This window comes from Hipposideros armiger, unplaced genomic scaffold (genome assembly GCF_001890085.2).
Source record: "Hipposideros armiger isolate ML-2016 unplaced genomic scaffold, ASM189008v1 scaffold_252, whole genome shotgun sequence".
Taxonomy (NCBI): domain Eukaryota; kingdom Metazoa; phylum Chordata; class Mammalia; order Chiroptera; family Hipposideridae; genus Hipposideros; species Hipposideros armiger.
This window is the reverse complement of record NW_017731602.1, coordinates 563,238-586,400: the sequence shown is the minus strand read 5'-3', so window position 1 is coordinate 586,400 and position 23,163 is coordinate 563,238. Positions and strand designations below refer to the sequence as shown.

The 23,163-nt window shown below is 38.1% G+C and overlaps 1 protein-coding gene across 5 annotated transcripts in view; it reads right to left on the bottom strand.

The window, feature by feature from the left end:
- Positions 1–23,163, bottom strand: part of KIAA0825 (KIAA0825 ortholog) — a 246,087-nt gene that overhangs the window by 85,052 nt on the left and 137,872 nt on the right. For all 5 annotated transcript variants that reach the window (XM_019655925.1, XM_019655923.1, XM_019655922.1 and 2 more), the window contains 2 exons: positions 22,987–23,094; positions 10,089–10,228 (listed from right to left, as the gene is read on the bottom strand). In XM_019655925.1, the coding sequence (XP_019511470.1) occupies positions 10,089–10,228; positions 22,987–23,094 (248 nt within the window). The remainder of the gene's footprint in view (positions 1–10,088; positions 10,229–22,986; positions 23,095–23,163) is intronic.

Below are 23,163 nucleotides of genomic sequence, written 5' to 3'. Positions count from 1 at the left end.
AGCATTTTTTTCATATATTTGTTGGCCATTTGTCTTCTTGGGAGAAGTGTCTGTTCAGGTCCTTTGCCCATTTTTTAATCGTGCTGTTTGTTTTTGTTGTTGTTGTTGAGTTGTATGAGTTCCTTATATATTTTGGATATTAGCTCTTTATTGGAGGTGTTGTTTGCAAATATCTTCTCCCATTCAGTTGGTTGTCTCTTTGTTTTGTTGATGGTTTTTTTTGCTGTGCAGAAGCTTTTTAGTTTGATATAGTCCCATTCATTTATTTTTGCTTTTTCTTCCCTTGCGTTTGAGGTCAAATTCATAAAATCCTCTCTCAACCCAAGGTCCTTAAGTTTTAGTACCTATGTTTTCTTCTATGTAACTTATTGTCTCAGATCTTGTGTTTAGGTCTTTGATCCATTTTGAGTTACTTTTGGTATATGGTGACAGATAGCAGTCTGGTTTCATACTTTTGCATGTGGCTTTCCAATTTTCCCAGCAAATTTGGGAGGCTTTTTTTTCTCCATTGTATGTTTTTGGCTCCTTTGTCAAAAATTATAAGTCCATATACGTGTCAGTTTATTTCTGGATTCTCAACTCTGTTCCATTGGTCTGTGTGTCTGAAACAAAGTCTTAAAGAGGCTTCCATAATAAATAAAGTAGAAAAGTAGTCTATGAATCATCAAGAAAATAACTATATTCAGTAGAGATTTAAATAATAGGAATTAATTGAGCACTTGATTCCAGTTCCTTGAAAACTGACAATCTGCATGTGGCATACATAGAATTCTTTATGCTTAAAAATTATTTTGTATTATTTACAGATTTACAGATGCAGATAGGCAAACCTTTTTGAAACAGTTTTGGTTATATCCACTAGGGTTTTTCCCCATGCTTTTTACAAGGTAAGATTTTCAAAGGGCATTTCATGCGGTGTTTATGGGTAGCACATACGTGCTGCAAATGCTGGCTTCAACAATATTAAATACTTTTGGTTTTTGCAAGATTTCTCAGAGCCTTTAATTATTCATGAGCCCTGTGATTCTCCATGAAGGGATTTTAGCATATAGTATACAGTTATTTCTATAGCATTTTGACCATGAAACCCTTTTCTAATATTACATCTAGCAGGACTACTGTTCTATAAAATTGACTCTAGGAATTATGGCTCTAATGTTTGCAAAGAGACTGTTAAATTAACTTCAAGCCCTTTAGGTTTATAAATGAAAGTGAGCCATTCTAAAGGATAAGGAAGCAAGGTAGAAACACAAAGTGCTATTCTGCATAAGGAGATTGTTAATTGGAAAAGAAATGATTTCTAATCAGATCACTCATTGGATTTAATTTTAATTCAACTGAGTTATTTGTGGAGAAAAGAGGGATTTTGCTTTAGCATTATGCACTGGCAATAATACCAAAGCACGGCCAAAACAGGTCTTTAAAAACTTTGACTCCTAAACCCATAAATTTCTACCAAGTCCTAACTCTCTGGTTAAAAAACACAATGAGATTATATGACTGGCAGGCCATCTTGCAGGGAGGTCAGTAAATATTTGGTCAATAAATGAATAAATATTGAGTAAATGAATAAAAAGTCCTCTAGCACCTGTGACAATGGTGACTTAGCTTCTTTGTGAATACTTTCAGTGGTGGGATACCCACTACTATTCAAGGAAGAGAGACTTATCTCTGAAGTAAAAGGGATGGTAAGGAGAACCCTAACAAAAGGCATTGCTAAGTTTTCTCCAATTTACTGCACTTACCTCCTACTCCTTGGCCTACCATATTTCTCCACGATTATCCATTCTTCATGAAATCTAGCATAAAAATACTCAGGTTAAACTGTTTCTTTGGGTCTTCATTTACTTATGCAGGCTCCTGTGTCACATAGAACTTTTATCAAAACAATCTGTATGCTTTTCTCCTGTTAATCTGTCTTTGTCAGTCGAATTTTCAAACCCAGCCAGGGACCCTAAGAGGGTCTAGAAAAAAGTTTTCCTCTCCTACACAGCCATGCACATCTGCGGCAGAGTTCAGCAGCTGTGATAAAGACGATGTGGTCTACAAAGCCTAAAATATTTACTATCTGGTTCTGTATAGAAAACGTTTGCAGGGCCGGCCGAGGGGCAGGATGGTTAAGAGCTGGCTTGGGATGCCAGAGGGCCCCGGTTCGGATCCCACATATGAGGGCCAGTGACACTGCCCTCCACAGCTAAGATGCTGAACAACAGCTCAACCTGGAGCTGGGCTGACATGAGTCGCCCGCCAAAGCGTAGGCTGCAGCCCCTGTGGCAGTGGGTTGCCATGGGCTACCATGTGTAGCCAGCACCCAGCGTGGGGGCCAGCAGCCACAGTGAGCGGCCGTCCAGAAGCCGGCGACTGATCTGCCTCGCCTGGGAAGAGCGCAATGATGGTGCCAACTTGGGCCAGTCAAGCAACGTCCTCCATAACTAGACTGAAGAACAAAAGGACAGCAACTTGTCTGTTCCCCTTCCCCTAATTCCCCAGCGCTGTTCCCATTCCCCAATTCCCCAATAAAAATCTTTAAAGAAAAAAAAAAGAAAACGTTTGCAGCTCCTAGTCTCAGATATTGGAAGAAAGCGTACATTATTCCAAATATCTAAGACTACATACGGACATTTTGCTTCTACTCCCAAATCACCCATGAGTAAAAGTAGGTGTCAGCTCTTCAGAGCAGCTTTCCTTATCACCCAGTCTGTCAATCCCTCTCATGCACCCTGTTTTAGAAAAAGCACTTCATGGTACTTACCAGCAGTTGAACTTATCTAATTTTATATTGTTTTACTTTATAAGATCTGTCCTCCCATTTTCCCCCAGCAGTCAAATCCCCAGAATATAAAGGCGATATGGCACATCACGTTTACCACTTCATCTCCAACCAAGAACAGGGCCTTGTACGCAGTCAATGCCCATTATATTAGTTGAATGGGAAAGTATTGAGTTGTCGGAAAAGTCATGACATATTTTTTTATGTTTTTCATTACAAAAATGTGTCATAACTTTTCTAACAACCCAATATTTATAAAATCAAGTGACAAACAGTTTCAGAAATTAATTCAAAAGAATATTATTTCTTATTTCTAAGACTAATTATTTCCGCAAGTCTCATGTTTTCATTTCAGAATTCATTTAAAAACAATAGATATACTTTCAGGAACTAATGGTTCTTTTTTCTAGCAAGGACCACTTAAACATCAAACAATTTACTCAATTTCTCTGTATTTAAGTTTCTTCATTTGCAAAGTGGTCCTAATAATCCAAGGGTCATAAATTTAATAATAAGTTAAATCACTCAGTTGTTGGAAGAAAGATGCTATATAAATTCATGATAATAGTATCACTGGTAATATAATGCCCAACCATTTTACATGCGAATGCTAGAAGCACATTAACTACTAAAGAAGACACATTTTCCTATAGTTATAGTAGACATTTTCTAGGTGCCATAAAGAGACAGAATATAAAATACTTTAGCCATTGTCAAGCCAGATTAGATCTGATTCTGTTGTAGGTGAGACAAAATTCATACTACCAATCTCCCCAGCTATATGCAAAGGTTCTCAAGGAATACTATAATATATAGATCTTGGGAATATTTATTTGGCTCAATTCTTATTTTCACATGCATGACAGCTGCTGGGGCAACACCTTCTCAGGCACACAGGTGTCAAAGGGGAAAACCCACCTCCTGGAAGACACTTACATTTACGCTTAAACATGGGAGAGTTACTGAGAAGCAGAGGGAGGCACCACTGCACAGAGCACAAGAAGAGTGAATACAGAAGAAAAATGCATCAGGCATATTTTTGCAGGCACTCAGCTTAAAAGAAGGAAAGAATCTAATATAAATCAACTACCTTTTAAGTGCCAAACAATGGTGCTTTGTGTTTATTTACTTTTTTAACTGAACACATAAGGTCAACACTAGTACCTCATTTAGAAATGAGGAAACACATTTAGAGAGATTGCATAGCTAATGAATGAAACAGAATTACTATCATAGATAGAAATTTAATCGGCCTCTACTCATTCATTTGACAAATGCTTTTTAAGCATGTTGTACATCCTAAGCGCTAGTCTGAAGTGTGGAGAACCGGCCAATCAACTGGGGACACAACTAGTGGTGAGCTGTCCCTGCCCTCCTGGAGCTCGCAGTGACTGAGACAGACATTGAATACACATTTATGTCAATTAATCTGTCACTTAAAATTGTGGTGGGACCTTCTGGGACCATCAAATATGACTTCTGAGGAAGTAATACTGAAGCTAAAAGATGACTAGCAGTTGCCAGCAAATACAGGGGAAGAAGATTCTAGGCACAAATAACATTTCAAAGGTCCTGTAGGTGAAAAGAACATGGTTCATGTATGGGACAATTGAAAGGTCATTGGTGTTGGAGCAGCTGGCTTTTTCCTCAAGACACTTCTGCAGGGACACTGCTGTTATAAATACACAAATATAGGATGCACAGCCTAGACCACAGTATGCGCATGTTGGGTCATGCTAAATTGGAAGACAGCAGGATACAGCATGCTTGGCATGTTGGCCTGAGCCAGGGCAGCATGGGCACTGCTTGTGGATTGGGGTCCTGACTCGTTAAGTAGTAGGCATTCATGAAAGGTTTTTAGCAGGGGAGTGAAGGACATAATCAGATCTGTACTTGAAGAGGATCATGCTTCCTGACTGCTGTGAACTTCCTCATAAAATAGTTTAGAAATATCCTAAAGTAAATTATGTCTCCTTTTAAAAGCCTATAATACATTGGAAGGACAAGCCACATACTCGACTCTTTTGCCTTTATAGCAACAGGTACTTTGTTGATGGCCTTGCTACTCAAATGTGGTCCAAGGACCAGCAGCAGCAGGAGCAGCATACCTTGGAGCTTGTTAGAAATGCAGGCTCTCAGGCCCCACCCAGGACCTACTGAATCGCAATTTCCCCAGGTGATGTGTTTGCACTTCAAAGTCAAAAAGTCTTGCTTTACATAATCATACTCTACAATCACCACACCCTCATGGAGACTCAGCTGACCCTAGATGATAACTGTTTCTAGGACTGAAATAATTCTGTGGAGCCCACTGGTACTCTAGGCTAGTCTATCATCATTCTTGGATAGGATTCTTTGTTGGAATGGACTAGGGCAAAAACACATAAATATGGTACTACTGTTCCCAGTAAGAACAGGGTACAAATCCAGCGAAGAAAAAAAGATTGAACAAGTCAGAATCCAGATGTCGTCACAAGAAAAAGCAATCTATGACATCAATGTTAGGTTCACTAAAGGTACCAAGAGGGAGCATATTTGATTTTTGATTACCACCTTCAAGACACTTTGTTATATATACTTATAAAATGAAATAACACACACACACACACACACAAATACACACACCTTGCACAACAAAACAGCAAACTTCTGCCATAATATGCTTCTCATGACTCAAAAGATCAGGAAATATTAACTATAAAATATGAGAATCTGAATTGATTCATTCATTTTAAATCGACCATTGCTTTGTAGCAGCCCTTTAGCTAGAATTTTCTGCCTGTTTCTTGATTATGTTTAGGCAGTTGGTTATAAGATTGAAAGTACAAAATGTACTGTCAAAATTATCCATTGTAGAAGTTCCTGATACCCCCATGAATTGTGCAACCTGCAGTTTGGTAAACGTTCTGTGGCTCTGCCTGGAAGCTGTGAGTGTGGTGGGTGAAAGCACAGTCTCTGGAAGCTGTGTGGGGTGGTCGGTGAAAGCACAGTCTCTGGAAACTGCGGTGCTGCGTTGGGTAAAGGCAGTCTCTGGATGCTCTGTGGGGGGAGGGGGAGTGAAAGCACAGTCTCTGGAAGCTGTGTGGCAGGCGAAAGCAGAGTCTCTGGAAGCTGTGTGGGGTGGTGGGTGAAAGCACAGTCTCTGGAAGCTGTGAATGTGGTGGGTGAAAGCACAGCATCTGGAAGCTGTGCGTGCAGTGGGTGAAAGCACAGTCTCTGGAAGCCAGCCATCTAGATCACATCCTGCTTTGCCACTTAGGAGGCATGTGACTTGGACAAGCCACTTAATTTCTATGTGTTTCCTCATCTGTAAAATGGAGATGATAATTGTACCCACCACACAGAGTTGTTATGAGGATTCAGTGAGTGAATATATTTAAAGCACTTAGAAACAATGTCTGGAACATGTTAAATATTATGTATTTGCTAGTTTATTGTTGTTATTATATTACAACTGCAAATTACAAGAAGTCAAGAAGTTTCACTGGAAATCATTCTTGGGGCAATGGGCAAAGGAAAGAATGTTAGTAACACTTCATTCAAATGTCACTAGCAGGAAAAGGCCACCTGCTAACAATTGGGAAATTGCCAAATATTTGTTCCTTTGATGCCACATGTAAGAAACTGCTTAGGCCACATGGCCTCAGTGAGGTAATTACCAAAACCATTGCCTGGAGTTTTTTTAAGTCAGTTATCCAAAATAGTGTCTTACAATTTTAAATCTTCTATAAACATTTATAGTTGAGTGGTTTTTATTCCTTTAAATTTAAGATGGCCTAACTTAAAAATAAAACCAATGACCTTCTCATGCCAACTGAACTGTACCCAAATAATGTCATTATATAAACCACCTACCATGTGAAATCAGTTTACTATTATCAAGTTTTAGCAATGTAATCATTCCCTCAAAATAATAACATATTTTTATACAGGAGGAATTATTATCCATTGTAAAACCATGATTCTACTTCCTAGAAGTTGCAGCCTATGAAGCATATATTATAAATTTAAATTTTATAATTCATTTATTTAATTTTGCAGTGTTTTGACCTTCAATGAAGTTGCATCTCATATCATAAGATAGTTTTTCCATATATGCTCTGCTAATTCTTTTAAAATAAATAGAAAGTCTGATAAATCACATTCATAGAACAAAACCTAAAGGTACAGACATCACTTTCACTGTAAGATAAACCCCATATGTTTTAATCTTTATAGTATATGGTTGTCTACCAAAAAAAATTCTGTACCTAACAATTTAATAACTGTTTATCGAATAAAGAGAAGCTTGTTTTAAAATACATATAATAAAAGTGTGTCCTTAAAATCTTTGTTTTTATTCATGAGCCCTATTTAACACAGTTAAATTTTATCAGACACTATTTATAAAGAAAACCTCTTCCATAAAAAGCTGATAATTATGTTGCTTGAAACACCGAATTCAGCATATCTTACTAAAAAGTTTTGCTTCCCTAAAAATATGATCAAATTTCTAAATTACGAAATACTCTGAGGTTTCTAAACAAATGAGAAGAAAATATTGGCAAAAAAATTACATAATTTATTACATAATTTCCATCTTAGTCTAGTTAATAAGATTCCATGAGTATATTGTTTCTAACTTAAAATGACAAGACTTCTATTGGAGTTTAGTAAGTTAGTCAATGATTAGTAAATTCTGCCACTTCAACCTTAGAATATTGAAAGTAGCTAATAAATTCAGTGTAATTCCAGAGTGACCTGATCAAATACCTAACAGCCTTTGTAAAAAGTGATGGGTATTTGAGCAGACAGGGTAAATACACTTGTGCACCCCATATGAACCAAACTGAAGGTGAGACAATATGGCAATATGGTACCTAGAAGTCTCTCATACAGACCAGAAGGTGACTCTAATACATTTGTTAAGTAAAAGTGGAATTTATTTGTAAGAAAACACGGTTAAATATTCATAACTACCATTGTTCTTCCTGTATTTAGTGGCTATCAGTACAGTCAAAGGTTTTATCTCAATTGATTTTCCCAGGCTGTTCTATATAACTCTATCAATAGGAGACCATTTCTCTTCTGGGACCATGCTCGTGACTTACAATGACAAATATTAGAGTAACTCTCCAGTGGTGTCAGAGACTATCCATATCACCCAGCCACCTTGCTTCATATTTTATATCCTAACTGATCACTGACTGGTCAATCACTGGACTCTTTCTATAAAAAGCACTGTGGTAGCTTGAGGAGGAATATAAAAATCTATGTTCAGCTTAACTACCTTACTGGAAATATCGGTTAAATGCACATGCATCCTGGTTGATCCACCCGGAGAGTGGGCCGATTGCAGTTCCCCCGGACACCCCCGGCCCACCCCAGGATTTACGATGCATGAGTGTTTGTACAGGAAGAGACAGAGAGCTCTGGCTCAGCTCAAAATGCAGCCTACCCACCATCTATCTATCTATCTATCTATCTATCTATCTATCTATCTATCTATCGATCTATCTATCGATCTATCTATCAGCTATGTGGGTCTCTGGGCATGTAATATTATCTTAATCCCTACTGTCATTATTTTTACCATGAGGATGACAACAGTATATACTGTGTAAGGTTATAATAGAGCCAAATTAGATAACAAATGTAAAGCGCTCAGCACAAGGTGGGACACTGACATAAGAGAACCATCGGTGTTTCCCTAGCACCCAGTTCCCCATTTAGGAGACTGGAGTTACAGCCTAAAGCTGAAGAAATTGCTCTCAAGTGAACTTTGTGAGATGTGAGGCCTGAACAGCACTGCTTGGGGTCTAAGGGAATAAAGTCAGACTCAGGGTTTGGGAGAGGGGTAATCTCCAAACTTCTGCATGGAACACAGTGAGGCTTGAGAAGTTTTGGTGACCTTTGGCACCACAGATTTTTATGGAATTGAGAGAACCAGGGCAGAAGCAATATCCTCACATGGTCTCAGCAGTAAGTGGCTTTTGGGAAGCAAATGTCAAGGTGGATAGGAGAGAAGGACAGGGGGAACTGGAAGTGAGCAGATCTGAGAAACTAAGAATTCCCAGAAGTGAGTGGAGTGATTCGGACAGGAGAATGCTATGAACCTCATTGTATACCAACAGGCTGGTAGGACCTGGGGACATCTGCCTCATTTGTATACAGATATGCTAACCATATAAGGCAGAGTGTGCTAAGGGCGAATAAGCAGCCCAAGTAATGGGTACTATGAAGTTCAGGGGAGGAAGAGATCAGTGTGAGATGAGGCTTTCAAAGACCTAGAACATCAGCTGGTCCTTGCAGACTGGAGGAAACCCAGTTGTCTGTAGAGGTCTTTCAAGTAGGAAAAATGGGTGAGCCACAGTGTGCAGGGAGCATGTGCACAGGGCTTTGGGGACAAGGATGAAATGTGTGTGTGTTTGTGTGTGTGTGTGTGTGTGTGTGTGTGTGTGTGTGTGAGTAGAGGAAAACAGGGTTAGAAAACCAGTACAGTTCATATTGAAATGGCTGATGGACATGGATTTGGTTCTGCAGGTGATGGGGAACTAGAGAAAAAAAAAACAATTTTGATTTGGGAAACTGAAAGATAGTGATTAAAAGCAGTGATTGATGAAATGAATCTGGCTTCGTGTGTCGTATAGAAGGAGAAATGTGTAGGGGTGTGTGAAAAGGGTTAGGGAAAACTTCACAGGTGTAGCAGGAGAGCAGTGGGATATAATATTAGATTGGTATAACGTTACGTAACATTTTCTAAAGTAGCACTTACAGAGAAGAAAAGAAAGTCTAATTAAGAGAAGAATGGTCTTCTACTTCTCCTCCATTTCCACTCTTATTTGCTCATGATTATGATTCCGTGCCCCACTGGGTATGGGGGTAAGCCACAGCTTACTCATTTACCAGTTACACAAGTGTTCTTCATGACCCACTGAAATTTCTAGTGTGGCTCTAATGCAGTCTCTCTCTTCCTCTGTCTCATCTCTCTCTTTTTAGGTCTAATGAGACTTCTGTTTTGAACACATAACTGTGTTCCTATAATTTTCTGATGCATTTCAAAACCCAGATATTGATACATTTCTATATAATGGTAGTTATGATAGAATAGTACTATATAAAAATATTGTTTTCCTTCATTCAGGGTCTCTGAAAAAAATTCTTTCCAATAGGTTTAAAAAGCAATTCAATATTTTGCCTGCTGCTAACGCCACTGACTGTTGATACAGTGCAGTTGGTTTACATCCTTCTGCCAATATTCAAAGAGGAAAAAAATGTTCATTCAACTCAAACAATGACTGGTTTTTTTGAGGACATTATCATAACTACAAATACTCACTTGAGCCCTTCAGCAAGATTCTCAGTAAAATGCCATCATGATGCAGTAGGGTTTCCAGAAGCAGGTTCCAATTACAACTTGGCTGGGATAAGAGCAGTTTCAATTGACCCTCAATTGTCAGTCGTCCAGCTGATGGAGTCCTTTCAAAATGCAAGATAAAGATGGAGTAATGAAGCTAATTTATCTATGAAATTAATAGCCTTAAAGTACAGATGTAATGCTAACTCCTTTAAATGTCAATTCCTCCAAGATTACTCTGAAAATGCTTTCATGCTTGCTTACTTTAGGGTTGCTCAGGGAAGGAATTACATTTAATCTCAACTAGCTCAAAGCAAATTAACATTTGGTAGCCTGCCAAATTTAAAACTGATACAAAATAACCATACCTATATTTCATGGAACTATGTCTGCTGTAGTTTCATAGAGCAAATAAAAATCATTTATGTATTTATCCATAATGCATTTATTTATTTGTTCATTCACCAACCATATGAATGCCTACTATGTGTTATTAACATCTTTCATTATTCATGAAAAGAAGTTACAATAAGCTTTTGCTACTTAGTAATTTGCCATGTACTATGATTGCTGATAAAACTAAAGGAATTCAAAGCTTCTGTCAAGTGTCAACCATAATCTAATTATTTAATATGTAAAGCCTTAAATCAACATGCAATTATCAGAACCACTCTAACAGGCACACTGCTACCTACTTGGGTAATCATTTCATCAAAGAGATATAATTCCAAGACAAACAAGCTTTATTTGAGAAATTATCATCAGTGTTGAACAGTAAAAGAAAATCAGGTCCCCAATATCACCACTTTCACTTACTAATGAACCAGCCGGAGATAAGAAAGTAACATTAAAAAAAAGAAGAAGAAAGAAAGAAAAAAAGAAAGTAATGCAGAAACTGCAAACTGATAACATAATTCATTTTTTCCCCCTCTAAAATCTTAAATTAGATTAGCTAAAGGTCAGAACATTTGAAATCAGCTTACAACCACCACAAGAAAAAAAGGCAGGAAATGATCAAACTCAGTCTGGTTGAAGCTATAAGGACTGTGGGAACAGGGTGGCATTGGGAAGGAAAGGTGTGACTGAGCAATGTAAAAATGTGAGTGAGAGGACCATAAACTTCAGCGTGGAAAAAAGCGGAACAAAAGGTATTGCTGAGAGTAACGATTTGCAGGATCATTTCCAGATGAAATTTATGGAGTAGTGAACCATCCAGTTACTAACATAGCCTAGTCCAGTAGCTTTCAAAGCCTGGACCCTGGGCCAGCAACAGCAGCACCCCCTGTAAATGTGTTAAACATGCAAGTTCCCAGGCATCATCCCATCAGAAATTCTGGAGAGGGGTCCTAGAAATCTTTGCTGTAGCAAGCCCTCTCCGGGAGATACTGGTGTATGCTGAGGTTTGAGAACCACTGTGATAGGCAGTGCTTTCTGGAGCACAGGTAGTACGGATAGACCCAGTTGGCACCATCTTTTCTGCCTCTGGGCCTGTGTGCCCATTCAGGTTCAACTTGGTGGCCACCTCTGCAATGAACTCCTTTACTTACCTTAATCCTACCCATCCTTCAATTTGCAGCAACAATATCAGTTTCTCTGTGAAGTCGCCACTAAACATTTCTCTTCTCAGTGGTCTATCTCACTCTGAATTAACACACTTACGGTGAGTATACACATTTTAGCACTATATTATTCCATCAATTAAAGCTTTACCTCTCTACTCAGGTTCAAGCCTCATGAGGACACAAGAACTTGTTTTAACCTCCAAAGCACCTACCAGTGAACTAAGCATATTGAATTGAAGGGCTCTGTAAATGTTAGCTGATTGAATCATATGCTCCTAAATCGGTAGGCAAACTCTTAAAAAAAAAAAAAAGAGGACACTTTGCCAACAGGATGGTTTAAACAAAAGTGAGAAGATCCAAAGATATAAAATGAAGATGTTTCAAAGCACCTCCTCCTTGGCTTAGCTTGGCATTTGGAACATCTCACATTCTTACGATACACAAAATTCTTCAGCCTGCGTCTGAACTTCAAACCAACTCAGGCTTCCTATGTGAGAGGCTGATAAACATGAAGCGCCTTGGGTGGTTGATGGGGCAGTGTTGGCTTGGGAAACTCCTGCCCTGGGTGGGGGTGAAGAGAGAAGCGGGGAGTTATTTTACTTAACGCTCATGCAGAGAAATCCAGTCCACCATCTTGGGGGTTCTGAATTACCCGGGACTTTCCCAAATTGGTCTGGCTCTTGCAATACTTCCAAATATGATACCAAGGGAGGAATCCACTAGGTGAGCCCTTCAGGCTGAAACACTGACGCAGATCCTCATAATGGTTGTCCCTATTTCCCTCCAAAACCCCAACTGCTAACTTCTGGGAACTTGCTTGGGGTTCAGTAGATGCAAAGCAGCTAGTTGGCAGTAAGCAGTATATTAAAATTGATTTACTTTTTGAACATTTCCAACCTATAGACTTTACTTGAATTGAATGTTGATTGAATTGAAAGGATACATTAAATGAACTGAAAAACCCAGTTTGATGGGGTGTAGGAAAGAAGGGGGATCTTTGAGAGACAGTCTGAAGAAGGAGACAGGGGCCGGATCATGAAGGGCCTCATGAGCCAAGGTGGGGATGGGGGGCCTCTTGAAGAGGTTAAGGCAGACGAATTTCCTGATCTGACTGCAGTGAAGAGGACAAATTGGAGGGGGTTAATGTTTTGCTCAGCCCTTTAGACATGTAATAAAACAAAATAATTTGAGTGTAATTTCATACCACTGTATCGGAATACCTGATTATAAATAAAACCTCTCATTTACCAGATGGGAAGCTGTTTGTTGAAATGTACCTCAACTCTGAGATCTTTCAACTTATCACAGATTTTGAAATGTACAGTAGAATGAGTCACTCTGAGGAAAAATAAAATATTACAAACATTCCTGAATCACCAAGCTCCGAGTAATAAATGCACTGAGGAGCCTGTGTTGGGCATATGGAGAAGCATATGTTCCCTCATCCTTTGAGCTGGTGAAGCTGTGAAAGTGAGATCAGCTTCACAAAAAAATGACAGAAAGGGAAATTTTATATATATTTATACATATAATATGTATCAAATATGTACATGTTGAATTCCACTGTAGTACAAAGAAGAGAACAAAAATGTATAAATCCACTGGAATATATAAATCTTGTATTGGGAGACAGGATGGATTTATGGCTGGGTTATATTGGGCTTATATTCTAATAAGTGCTATATTTCTGGAGCATGAATTGGCCTAAAGAATTTTTCAAATCCAGGTAGTAAGGAGTGATACAATAATGAGATTCAATCATCATTGGTTTATGAAACTAACACATTATTTTTATAGAATCACCGTGTGAACTCTTAGCTGTATTCAGGTGTGTTTACCTTTATAAAAATTCATCAAGTACTTCACTTGTAATTTCTGCAATTTAAAAATATGTGTTTATTCTACAATAGAAAGTTTAAAAAAAAATCTTAGTTCTATTAGTGCACAGTAGCCTGAGTTCCCACTGCAATATAAACAGCCTTACTGCTCAGACCACATGACCATAAGATTCACTCATCCCATCCTACCATGTATGTAATCAGGCAGAAGCTGTCAGAGTAGTCAAACATTGGAATGGACTCTGCAGTGCACAGCTTGAGGATGACATCCTGTGGTATTCGGGCACTGTCCTTCGAGATTTGATATTTACTCTGAACCAACAGTCATTTTATGATACTATGTCCCCAGCAGATAAACTACATGGACCTGGGGGCCAACAGGTGTGAGTAGAAGGGCCCCCCTCCCCCGCTCCTGATGATCCCCATGGGGAGTTAGTGTTTTCTGTCCCCACAGCCCCCATAGGCACTGTGGGAGTGGAGGTCCTGGTTTCTGTGGCGGTCCTCTACCAGGGAGTCATCAAGGATTCCACTAAACTTAAATGACAGCTGCCGTCTGGTCACTTCTGGCTTCCCATGCCAGCAGTCTCTCGGGCAAAGAAAGGAGTTGCTGTACTGGTGAGGTGATGAACCCTAATTATTACGAGAAGCTGAAGTTACTGCTGTATAAGGAGAGAAGGGAGGAGTATGTCTGTAATTCAAGAGCTCATCAGGGCATCTCCCTTTTGCTCTTATGACTGGTAATTACCATAAATAGGTGACTAAAGTAACCACATCCTGGTAAGAGAATGATAGCCAGGGGTTTCACCCTCGGGGTGAAGGTCTCAGTGACTCCACCGGGAACAACACAAACCAGCAGATGTGACCACAGAGGGGAGGGAACGCTGGGATGAGAGGCAGAGGAATGTAATAATGAGTATCATCAGACTCTGAAATAACTGCAGTAGGGCACACTCTAGCTTGTCCCACTCACTCTACTGTAATAAAAACTTTTTTAAAAAGAAACTTTGACCAGGCATCGCCTAGAAGAATCAATGATAGGACTCAGTGAACTTAACGTGGGAAATGCGTGGATTTCCATGGTGCAAAGCAGATGTTGTCAATATCCCCATATCGTCTTGCCCTTACCACTCAGTTGACACTGGCCTGACTCATGACTGTAAGAACCTGCATGTCTCTACCTTCCAGCAAGACAGGCTGGCAGTGCCAGTGAATGAACACCCCCAGGGCAGCCCTCAATCAATAACGGATGGAAATTGCTGTATGACTACCTCAGCATCCTCGCTCCTTTGGTGGGATAACTCAGATGGGAACTTCACATGGGCTCCAAGAATTTCCCCAGAACATGTAAGTTCTGGTTACGCCTTGGTAGCTGGCTTGATTACACTAATCATTATTTGCTCTCTTCCTTTGTCTCACGTACCCTCTCCCCTTCTATTTTTTCTTGCACTGAGAAGATAAACTACTGTCACTTAGTCCTTCTTTCTGGGTCTGATTCTTGGGGAAATCCAAAATAAGACCTGCATGGAGACACTTAGCATTCATCTCACTTAAACCTTATTTTAGGATTATTGAGAAACTAGTCCAAGTTCATTTAGTTAATACATGTGGCTACGGACTTTGAACCCAGGACTCTCTGACTTTAAAACCCATGCTCATTCCATGTTTCTGTCCATTTAACCTGGATGTTATTTGGTGGGTGAGTTGTATTTTCCAGCATTGAGGATGTTTGGCTCTATTTAATCTCTTGATTGAGGATACCATGTTTTTGACCCAAAATCAAGTTTGTGGTCTCAAGGCTGATTCCCAAATTGGAGACATGTTATTCAAGGTATCTAGGGACTGATTTCGACCAGATGGTACTTGTCAAGGATTACTGGCCCAAATTTGTACCAGAGACCATAAGTTACATGATTCAGAGAACAAAGGCAAGGGCATAACTAAAGAGAAACTGAGAGTAAAAGCCCTACAGTGGGAAAATGAAAGCAGAGGGGAAGCCCTGTATTATTAGACTACTCTTGGCTTTCCAAAATTGATTCTTCAAACCTTTCTAGGAAAATAAGTAAAGACAAATCTTTAAAGCAATTTTGTCATCTTTCTTTAAGAAGATAAATTTAGTACCTGAGAAAAAAAGTTGGGGGAGGAAGGTGGAAGCCCAAAATATTTTCTTCATTACTTTACCCAAGAGAGTGTAAATTATACATAGTTATACCACTGAAAATGTTGCATATATTTTAATCTCTATAATGGGTATAGCCAAGCCTCTCTGGTCTTTATAATTAAAGATTATCCAATACACAGAAATTAGGGTTCACCTGAATGTTTTCATAGAGGATTTGCCCTAATTTTTAATATTTGTCCAATAGAGTAGATTGACATTCTTAAAGAGTCTCATTTTTTCAGAGTTGGTTGTATCTGCACTATCTAGTATACAACTTAGAGGGTAGGCATTCAACCTATGAGGACCTCCATTATTTCCTGATTTTAACAAATTAAACTTTTTCACTTGGGATGACCCCATTTTCCCAAAAATCATCCAAAGATATTTATACGTAAAATTCATAGCCCTGGCTCCACACTTTAAGGTTCCACAAGGTAGCATATCCCATTTCTAAAAATCTCTAGTAATCTAATTTTAATTTTAGAAACAATATCACATTTCACCATCAGTTTGGGACTCTCTCTGAAACGATGCTCATCCAGCACCTGAGTCACTGACACACTGGACAGCACTAACTTCTCAGCCACCCCTTTTGAGGATCAGAAGTTATCTCTCCGGAACCCTTAACTGTTATTGGTCCCCATCTACCAGAGAGTTAATACCCTGTCACAGGGACTTCAAGAAAGTTATCCGCTGGCATCAAGCTCCTGATAAGGGCAGAGATGAGAAATGAGAAAGCAGTTCAGTATTCTCTACACTTGATCACACTTGTAGTAGGTCCTTTTAACATATTTAGGTAATTGATAGTCTTCAGCTTTCTGAAACATGTTGCTCTTTACTAACACAACAGTATTGAATGATTGTTTAGTAAGTACCTATGTGATGAGTGCCACATAGGCACGTTAGTTCACTTAACCCTAATGACTCTGCCATGAGAGTACATCAGAAGTTAAGGAAAGAAGATGTTTTAAGATGGAAGATTAGACAATGACATTGCATGCTGTTTTCAAGTAGATCAATAAGATTGTATTGTATTTATGTCTCAGCTTCCTCGCCAAAATATAGCTTCCCATAGTACAGGGAAACTGCAGCTCACATAGGTTAATTCACTTTCCAAGATCCCAAAACAAAACAGGTTTATAAACTATGTCTGTCTAATGTGAAAACCTATAGCTGTCTTCTAGTATTCTCATTGCTGGTTCCATTGCTATGTTCTTATTTGTATAATACCTTTAAGTCATAATGGAAAGGGAAGCTATGAAGACATATAAACTTTAAGATATCTAGGTACATCAACTACCTAGTTCATTTGACATTTTCATTTCGTTTAATAACTGCTCCACAGGCACATGACTTTCTCTCTGAAAATCTTTTCAAAGATCCAGCTGCTTGTCCATCCGCACTCTGGAACAGTCAGTTAAGAGCTCTGGTGTTAAAAAGCTCTCATTACTTCTCCTCTGGCTGTTGGCTCCATGTCAAAGCTTGGCACCTCATCAGAGTACAAGCTCTCTAAGCTCTTTTCCTCAGTCCTGGGGAACAGCTGTCAGCAGCAGCTGGGAAACCAAAGCTCCTTTTTCATCCTCCTCTCCAGATGTTCTGTCTTCAGGGTACCAGAAGCCACCTCCTCAATGAGACCATCTTCCCATGACCGGGCTTTACCACTCAGATCAAATGTTGGAAAAGAGCTAAATGTACCATTTCATATGGTAATATCTGATAACAATGCTACTTGGCACACATTTGTTCCTTCATTCACTAATTTATTCAGCTAATATTTGTTGGCTGATTTCTATGAGCTAGGCCATGGAGACACAACAGTAAGCAAAAAAATGGTCCCTATTTCTACAGAATTTAGTGGAGAATACATACATGGTTTCAATGATCATATAAATATAGATATAAGTGCAACTCTGAGAACTCAGAGCAGGAAAAGCAAAAGATGCCATGAGAAGATATAAGAAGAAGACTTAGTAATGGATTGGATATATAATAGTAGGAGAGAAAGAGGGAGGTGTTTAAGTTGCCTCCTAGGCCTCTGGCTTCTACAATTGCATGGAGGCACCATTAGCCAAAACAGGGAAAAATAGAAGCGGATCAGTTTAAAGGGGAAAATCCTAAGTTTAGTTCTGGTCATGTTGAATTTGAGGTGTCCTTGTAATCTCCAAACATAACCCTCAAGCATTCATGTATGGTTGGCCCCCATGGCTATATGGGTCTGTAGTCCCAGGAGGGGTTAAAATTAGAGAAATGGATTTGAGTGCACATGCGGACTACAGGAAGATGTAGGCATGTATGACTTCACCTGGAAAAAGGTATGACTTTCATCTGAACTCTAAAATCATTCAATATTTTATGGCCAAGTCAAAGTAGATGAAACTATAAAGAAGACAGAGAAACAGAAAGAAGAAGGGAAAAAGGAAATTGGAAGAATAGCTTATAAGGAAAACAATAGTGCCTCTCAAGGTACAGGAAGTGGACAATAGTATTATATGATGTTGTTAAGTAAGTCACTCAGATTGTATTCCTCACCAATATGCAACTATTTGAGAAAAGAGACTTTGTCTCAGGCTTCATTGCCTAATTCTTTTCTCACCATTAACACCTAGCATAATGCCTTACTTGGAGAAAAAAATTTAAATGCATTTATTGAAAGAATGGACAAACACATCTTGGTGAATAGGATAAAAGAAAAGACTGGCATAGCATATATGATATAATGAAGCCAACGGTAGCTTAATATATTTAGGAAAGGAAAAAAGTATATAAATTTAAAACGGGATTACATTTAGCAAAAGCATAATAGAAACAAAAGCAGAGTAGAAATGAATATCTACAGCTCAGAATGGATTGGCAGTGAATCAAAACATCGTGTTGTCATCATAAGAGAAAATGAGCAGTGTAAAATGAATGGACTGTTTACTCACACGGATTGTGCTATTTGGATTCAGTATGCAGTTATAACCTACTTAGCTAAGGGAGACCTGAAAAATATTTGGAAATATTTAAAAATATACAAGAAGATGAAAGTTTATAAATAATAAAAAGCATTATAATGCAACATAGTATAATTGACTAAGATGGTTTTCTTTCTTGAACATTTATATGAAAGCACAGTATGGTGTGATAGTATTAACATTGTGATTAATATAATTTCCATATGCCTTAACCTAATCTAATATGAAGTTGATTACACTTTCTAACTCAACTCACATCGTTAGTCTATACTACTGCTAGGAATAATGAATACAGTACATTTTACTTATTGCTTTGAAAATGTGTTTACTTTCCCTAAAGCAAAGTCTTCTCAACTCTGTTCCAGGAGTTCTAGGAGAACATGAGAAATTCTATTTTTACCAATTTGTATACTTCTAGTAATCCTATAGACAAATTTATGATCCATACAACTGTTTATGCATTTGTAACACTTATTTTAAGTCATAATTTCATATTGTCCTCCTTGCTCCGTTTTTTTCCTTCTCATGTACTTTTAATTTGCTATCTTAATATATTTAATACTATTAAAAGCTGACTGACATTCTTTCTGAAACAATGCACAGGTATAAATAAATAAGCAAGTAGATGAATAAATTACTATGACCCTCTATAATATTAAATATTTCAATCACCTCTCCTCTAAGCTTCTCCCTTTCAAAAAAGAAAAGCCTAATATGTTTTTAGTTTGTCATCGTCTGAAATATCCATGTATTTCCCTGAACAGTTCATGTTTGTTGCTAAGGTGAGGATTGAAGTTTTGAATGATAATTTGGGTGTAAAAGACACACAGAAATAGCTGATATATGCGGGAGAAATGAATGGAAAGGTAGAGATTTTTAAGGTCATATGATGATAGTTTAGGAATTCCCATTGCAATGTTCGACAAATGCAAGTCAATAACTTGAGTCATTTGGAAATTACTTTTATTGCGTTCCTGGGTCCCTCTGACTATACTACTGCTCTGAACATGTTGAATCATAAATCCGATGGGCCATGTCTCCCTAAGTAGATTATGTGGACCTGTTAGAGAATAATTGTGAGAAAGTATTGCACTTACTGTAGGGGAGCTCATACTGTACCTTGCATGGAGAATTTAGAAAGGCAAAGGGAGAACCAAAGGCATTCTGGGAAAGAAAACTACACGAATAAAAGCCCTGAAGCTGATGACAAGCAATAAATAAAAGTTAAAGGTATAAAATAATTGTGCTTTAAAGACAAGTGAGGAGACTGACAGCTAGAGCAGAGAAAACTGTTGGGCACTCCAGGAAATGAGCCAGGATAGACAATGCTGGTGAAACAGAAGCTACTATGGGTTCTTGAGCAGGAGAGTATTTTAAACATGATAAATAATAACAAACTGGACTAAGGTTGTTGTAATGGGTTGGAGAGAAAGGATGGTTCTAAGAGAACTTTGGAGGAAGAATCAATTGAACATGATGACACACTAGGAACAGGCAAAGAAGCTGCTCAACTGAAACCATACTCAAGTTCTTGCTCTGAAGTGCTTAAGAATAAAAGACACCATGCATGGAAGACAGGGGAAGAGTGGAAGGAAGGATCAATCGAGGACATCATAGTGGGTTTCTAGTAACACAGCAGGTCATTCAAGAAACATGGGCAGCTGGATATATAATGTTGGTGTAAAAGTAAGTACTCAGAGCTAGAGATGCAGAGCTAGAAATCATGTGTGTGGAGGTTATGGGGTAAAAAATGGGCTTTCTTTTTGCTTTTAAAAAGTTTTTATCTTAATAAAATTAAATTGTTTTCATTATAGAAAATTTGGAAAATATAAAGAAATACACAGACGAAAATTAAAATTGCTTGCAATCCTACCATACAAAGATAAAAATTATAAACTCTCTAGTACATCTCCTTTAAATATTTGTTTTCTATACATCCATTTTAATGTATATGTATAGTAGCATGACTCAACACTTCTCATTGGTACTCCGCCTTCTAATAACTTTTCATCCTCTGGAAAACCGGAGTTCTGTCACCCTGTGAGCCTAGGGAATCAGCACACTGGATCCCTCCCTTGGAGAGAAACAGAGTGCACTAGTGTATTCAGAGCTCCCACAATGTTGAATCATAAAAAAAAGACTTTACATCATAGATAACTGATGATCTTAGATGTTTTACCCACACATGTTAACATCACCCTGAACTGCTCTCCCTCTGAAAGGTGGAGGTGTAGTTGTCAGGAGCTTGAACTTTGGAAGGGGATAAACCTAGGTTCAGAGTCTGCCTCCCAGCTTTGTTGTCTTCTTATTACTTTACTCTCCACAAAAGAGGCACATGAGCACTTACCTCACAGAATGGTGTGAGGTTTAAAAGAGATAATATACATGAAACATTAGCATGTCTGGTATGCAGTTATCACTCCAAAAACAGGGGCAACTTTGATGATGTCATAATTGTTAACCTGCAGTTTCCCCTAATCATAATTATTTGACATTTAATATTTGTCTAAATCAATCCTTTTAACGACTCTATATTAGTCTATTGTATGGCTATCCCATAATTGATTTGTCTAATTCCATACTGTGGGACATTTATTGCCATTTTGTTCTTTCACAAATAATGCTTCAATGAAAATCCTTACGTATAAAATTTTGTCAACAATTCCTTATGATTGATTTCTAGAAATAAAATCACTGGATAAAGGGACATAAATATTTTTAAGGTTTTTGATACAGCTTACTACTAAACTGCCCTCCAGAAAGCTTGTATCCAATTGCATTTCCACTATGGGCTGGCTGGTCAGTCACCCATGTTTTGATCTTTGTTAGTGTAGCTGGTTGCTACACAGAAGCAGAAAGAAAGGAAAGTCTTAATACATTTATGCTTGTTTTAGGTATAGAAAACAGAAAGAAGTTAAATATAAGAAGTAGCTACTTGAAAGATAAACCCATTTCCATGCTGACTCCCCACGCCTCTAGCTGGGCTGAACAGAGCAAGCCTGGAGGTAGGCATCGTATAGGAGCGGTACCTAAAAGGGCATCACTCCAATGGTTACAGATTAAGATAAAAGTAGGTAATACAAATAGATGAAAGCAAATGTGAAAATAACATAGTGAACAAATATGTTTAGAAGTTGGGGGACTTATCAAAATAACACAGATTGTTTTAACTCATACTGTAAAAAATCCGGTTGTTTGTTATTTTTGCAGTAATCGGTATTAAAAAGCTGGCTATTTCATTCTCAATGACATAAGAGTATATTTACATGCAAGGTGACAGGGCATTGAGATGGCTGGGTTTTAAGGGTATTCCATTTCTAGAAATCGATCACAAGAAATTAATCAGAGGTGCTGAAAAAATTTTATATGCAAGTGAAGTAAAAACAATATACTGGGGTCCTTGAAAGTAAGGTCTTTGTCTCACTGATCTTGGATTCCCCTTTATCTATATGGGGATAGGCCCATAACAGGTAAATCATATAAGTTTGCTGTATTTATAGAGACTTTGTGTATGAGGTCCTCACTCTCTGTTTATGGGTAAGACTCTTATTCCTCAAGAGAGAGAGATACAGTCAGTCAATTTAGATAGTGATATCATTGATAATGTATTTTCAAGATGTATCAAGAATGTATGGGGATTAACAATATTTCTTTCAGCTATGTATGATATATTTACTAACAGATACCAAGGAAAGGTACCTTCTAATGATATATTCAGCTCAGAATCAAGCTGACTTTCCACATAATGCCACAAAATGTCATCAGATTACTCTGGAAGGCCACTTCATGCTTTAAATGATTTTTCTTATATTTAAATAAGGTTAATTAAATAAGAAAAGTGAAATACCTTATTCATAATCAGCCTTCTTAATGACTCCACATTAGTCTATGGTATGACTATCCCATAGTTGACCTGTCCAGTTCCGTACTGTGGGATATTTATTCCCATGTGACAGCTACCCCTGTGTCAACTTTTACTAAGGCTTTGAGTTAGTTACATGAATTAACCAGTTTTGCTCTTTTTTTGAAAATTAGTTGGAGAACTGCTAACTTCAGTCACAGGTCAGGAAAGATGAATTTTAAAATGGCTAGGCAATTAGCTAAAATAGAACTAAATTCCAAAAAAAATTCACATTTTTCTACTATCTCAGTAAAGCTGTAAGTGAGTAAAATAATTAGGAGGCCTGGATCTTGGATTCTTGAGGGAAAAATAAAAAAAAAGATAAATAATATTCTTTACTTACCTGTGTATTATATAAAGTTGTAAGTTATTTCTGTACAATGTATTTACCTCCTTGGATAAAAGTTTCCATTCAACTTTAAAAGGAATATAGAATTATAGATAGTACAGCACTTAGAGGTTCTCACCTGAGTAAAGAAGGGTGGAAATGGGATATGCAGGAAAACCAGTGTAATGGCTGCTTGAAAAGTGGTTTGGAACCTGGAGCAGGATCATCCACGCCATGCTGGAAGGTCCTAAGGAAGTAAAAACAATTACTTCAGAACATACAGGGAACATGAACTGTGGAGACCATCGATACTTTT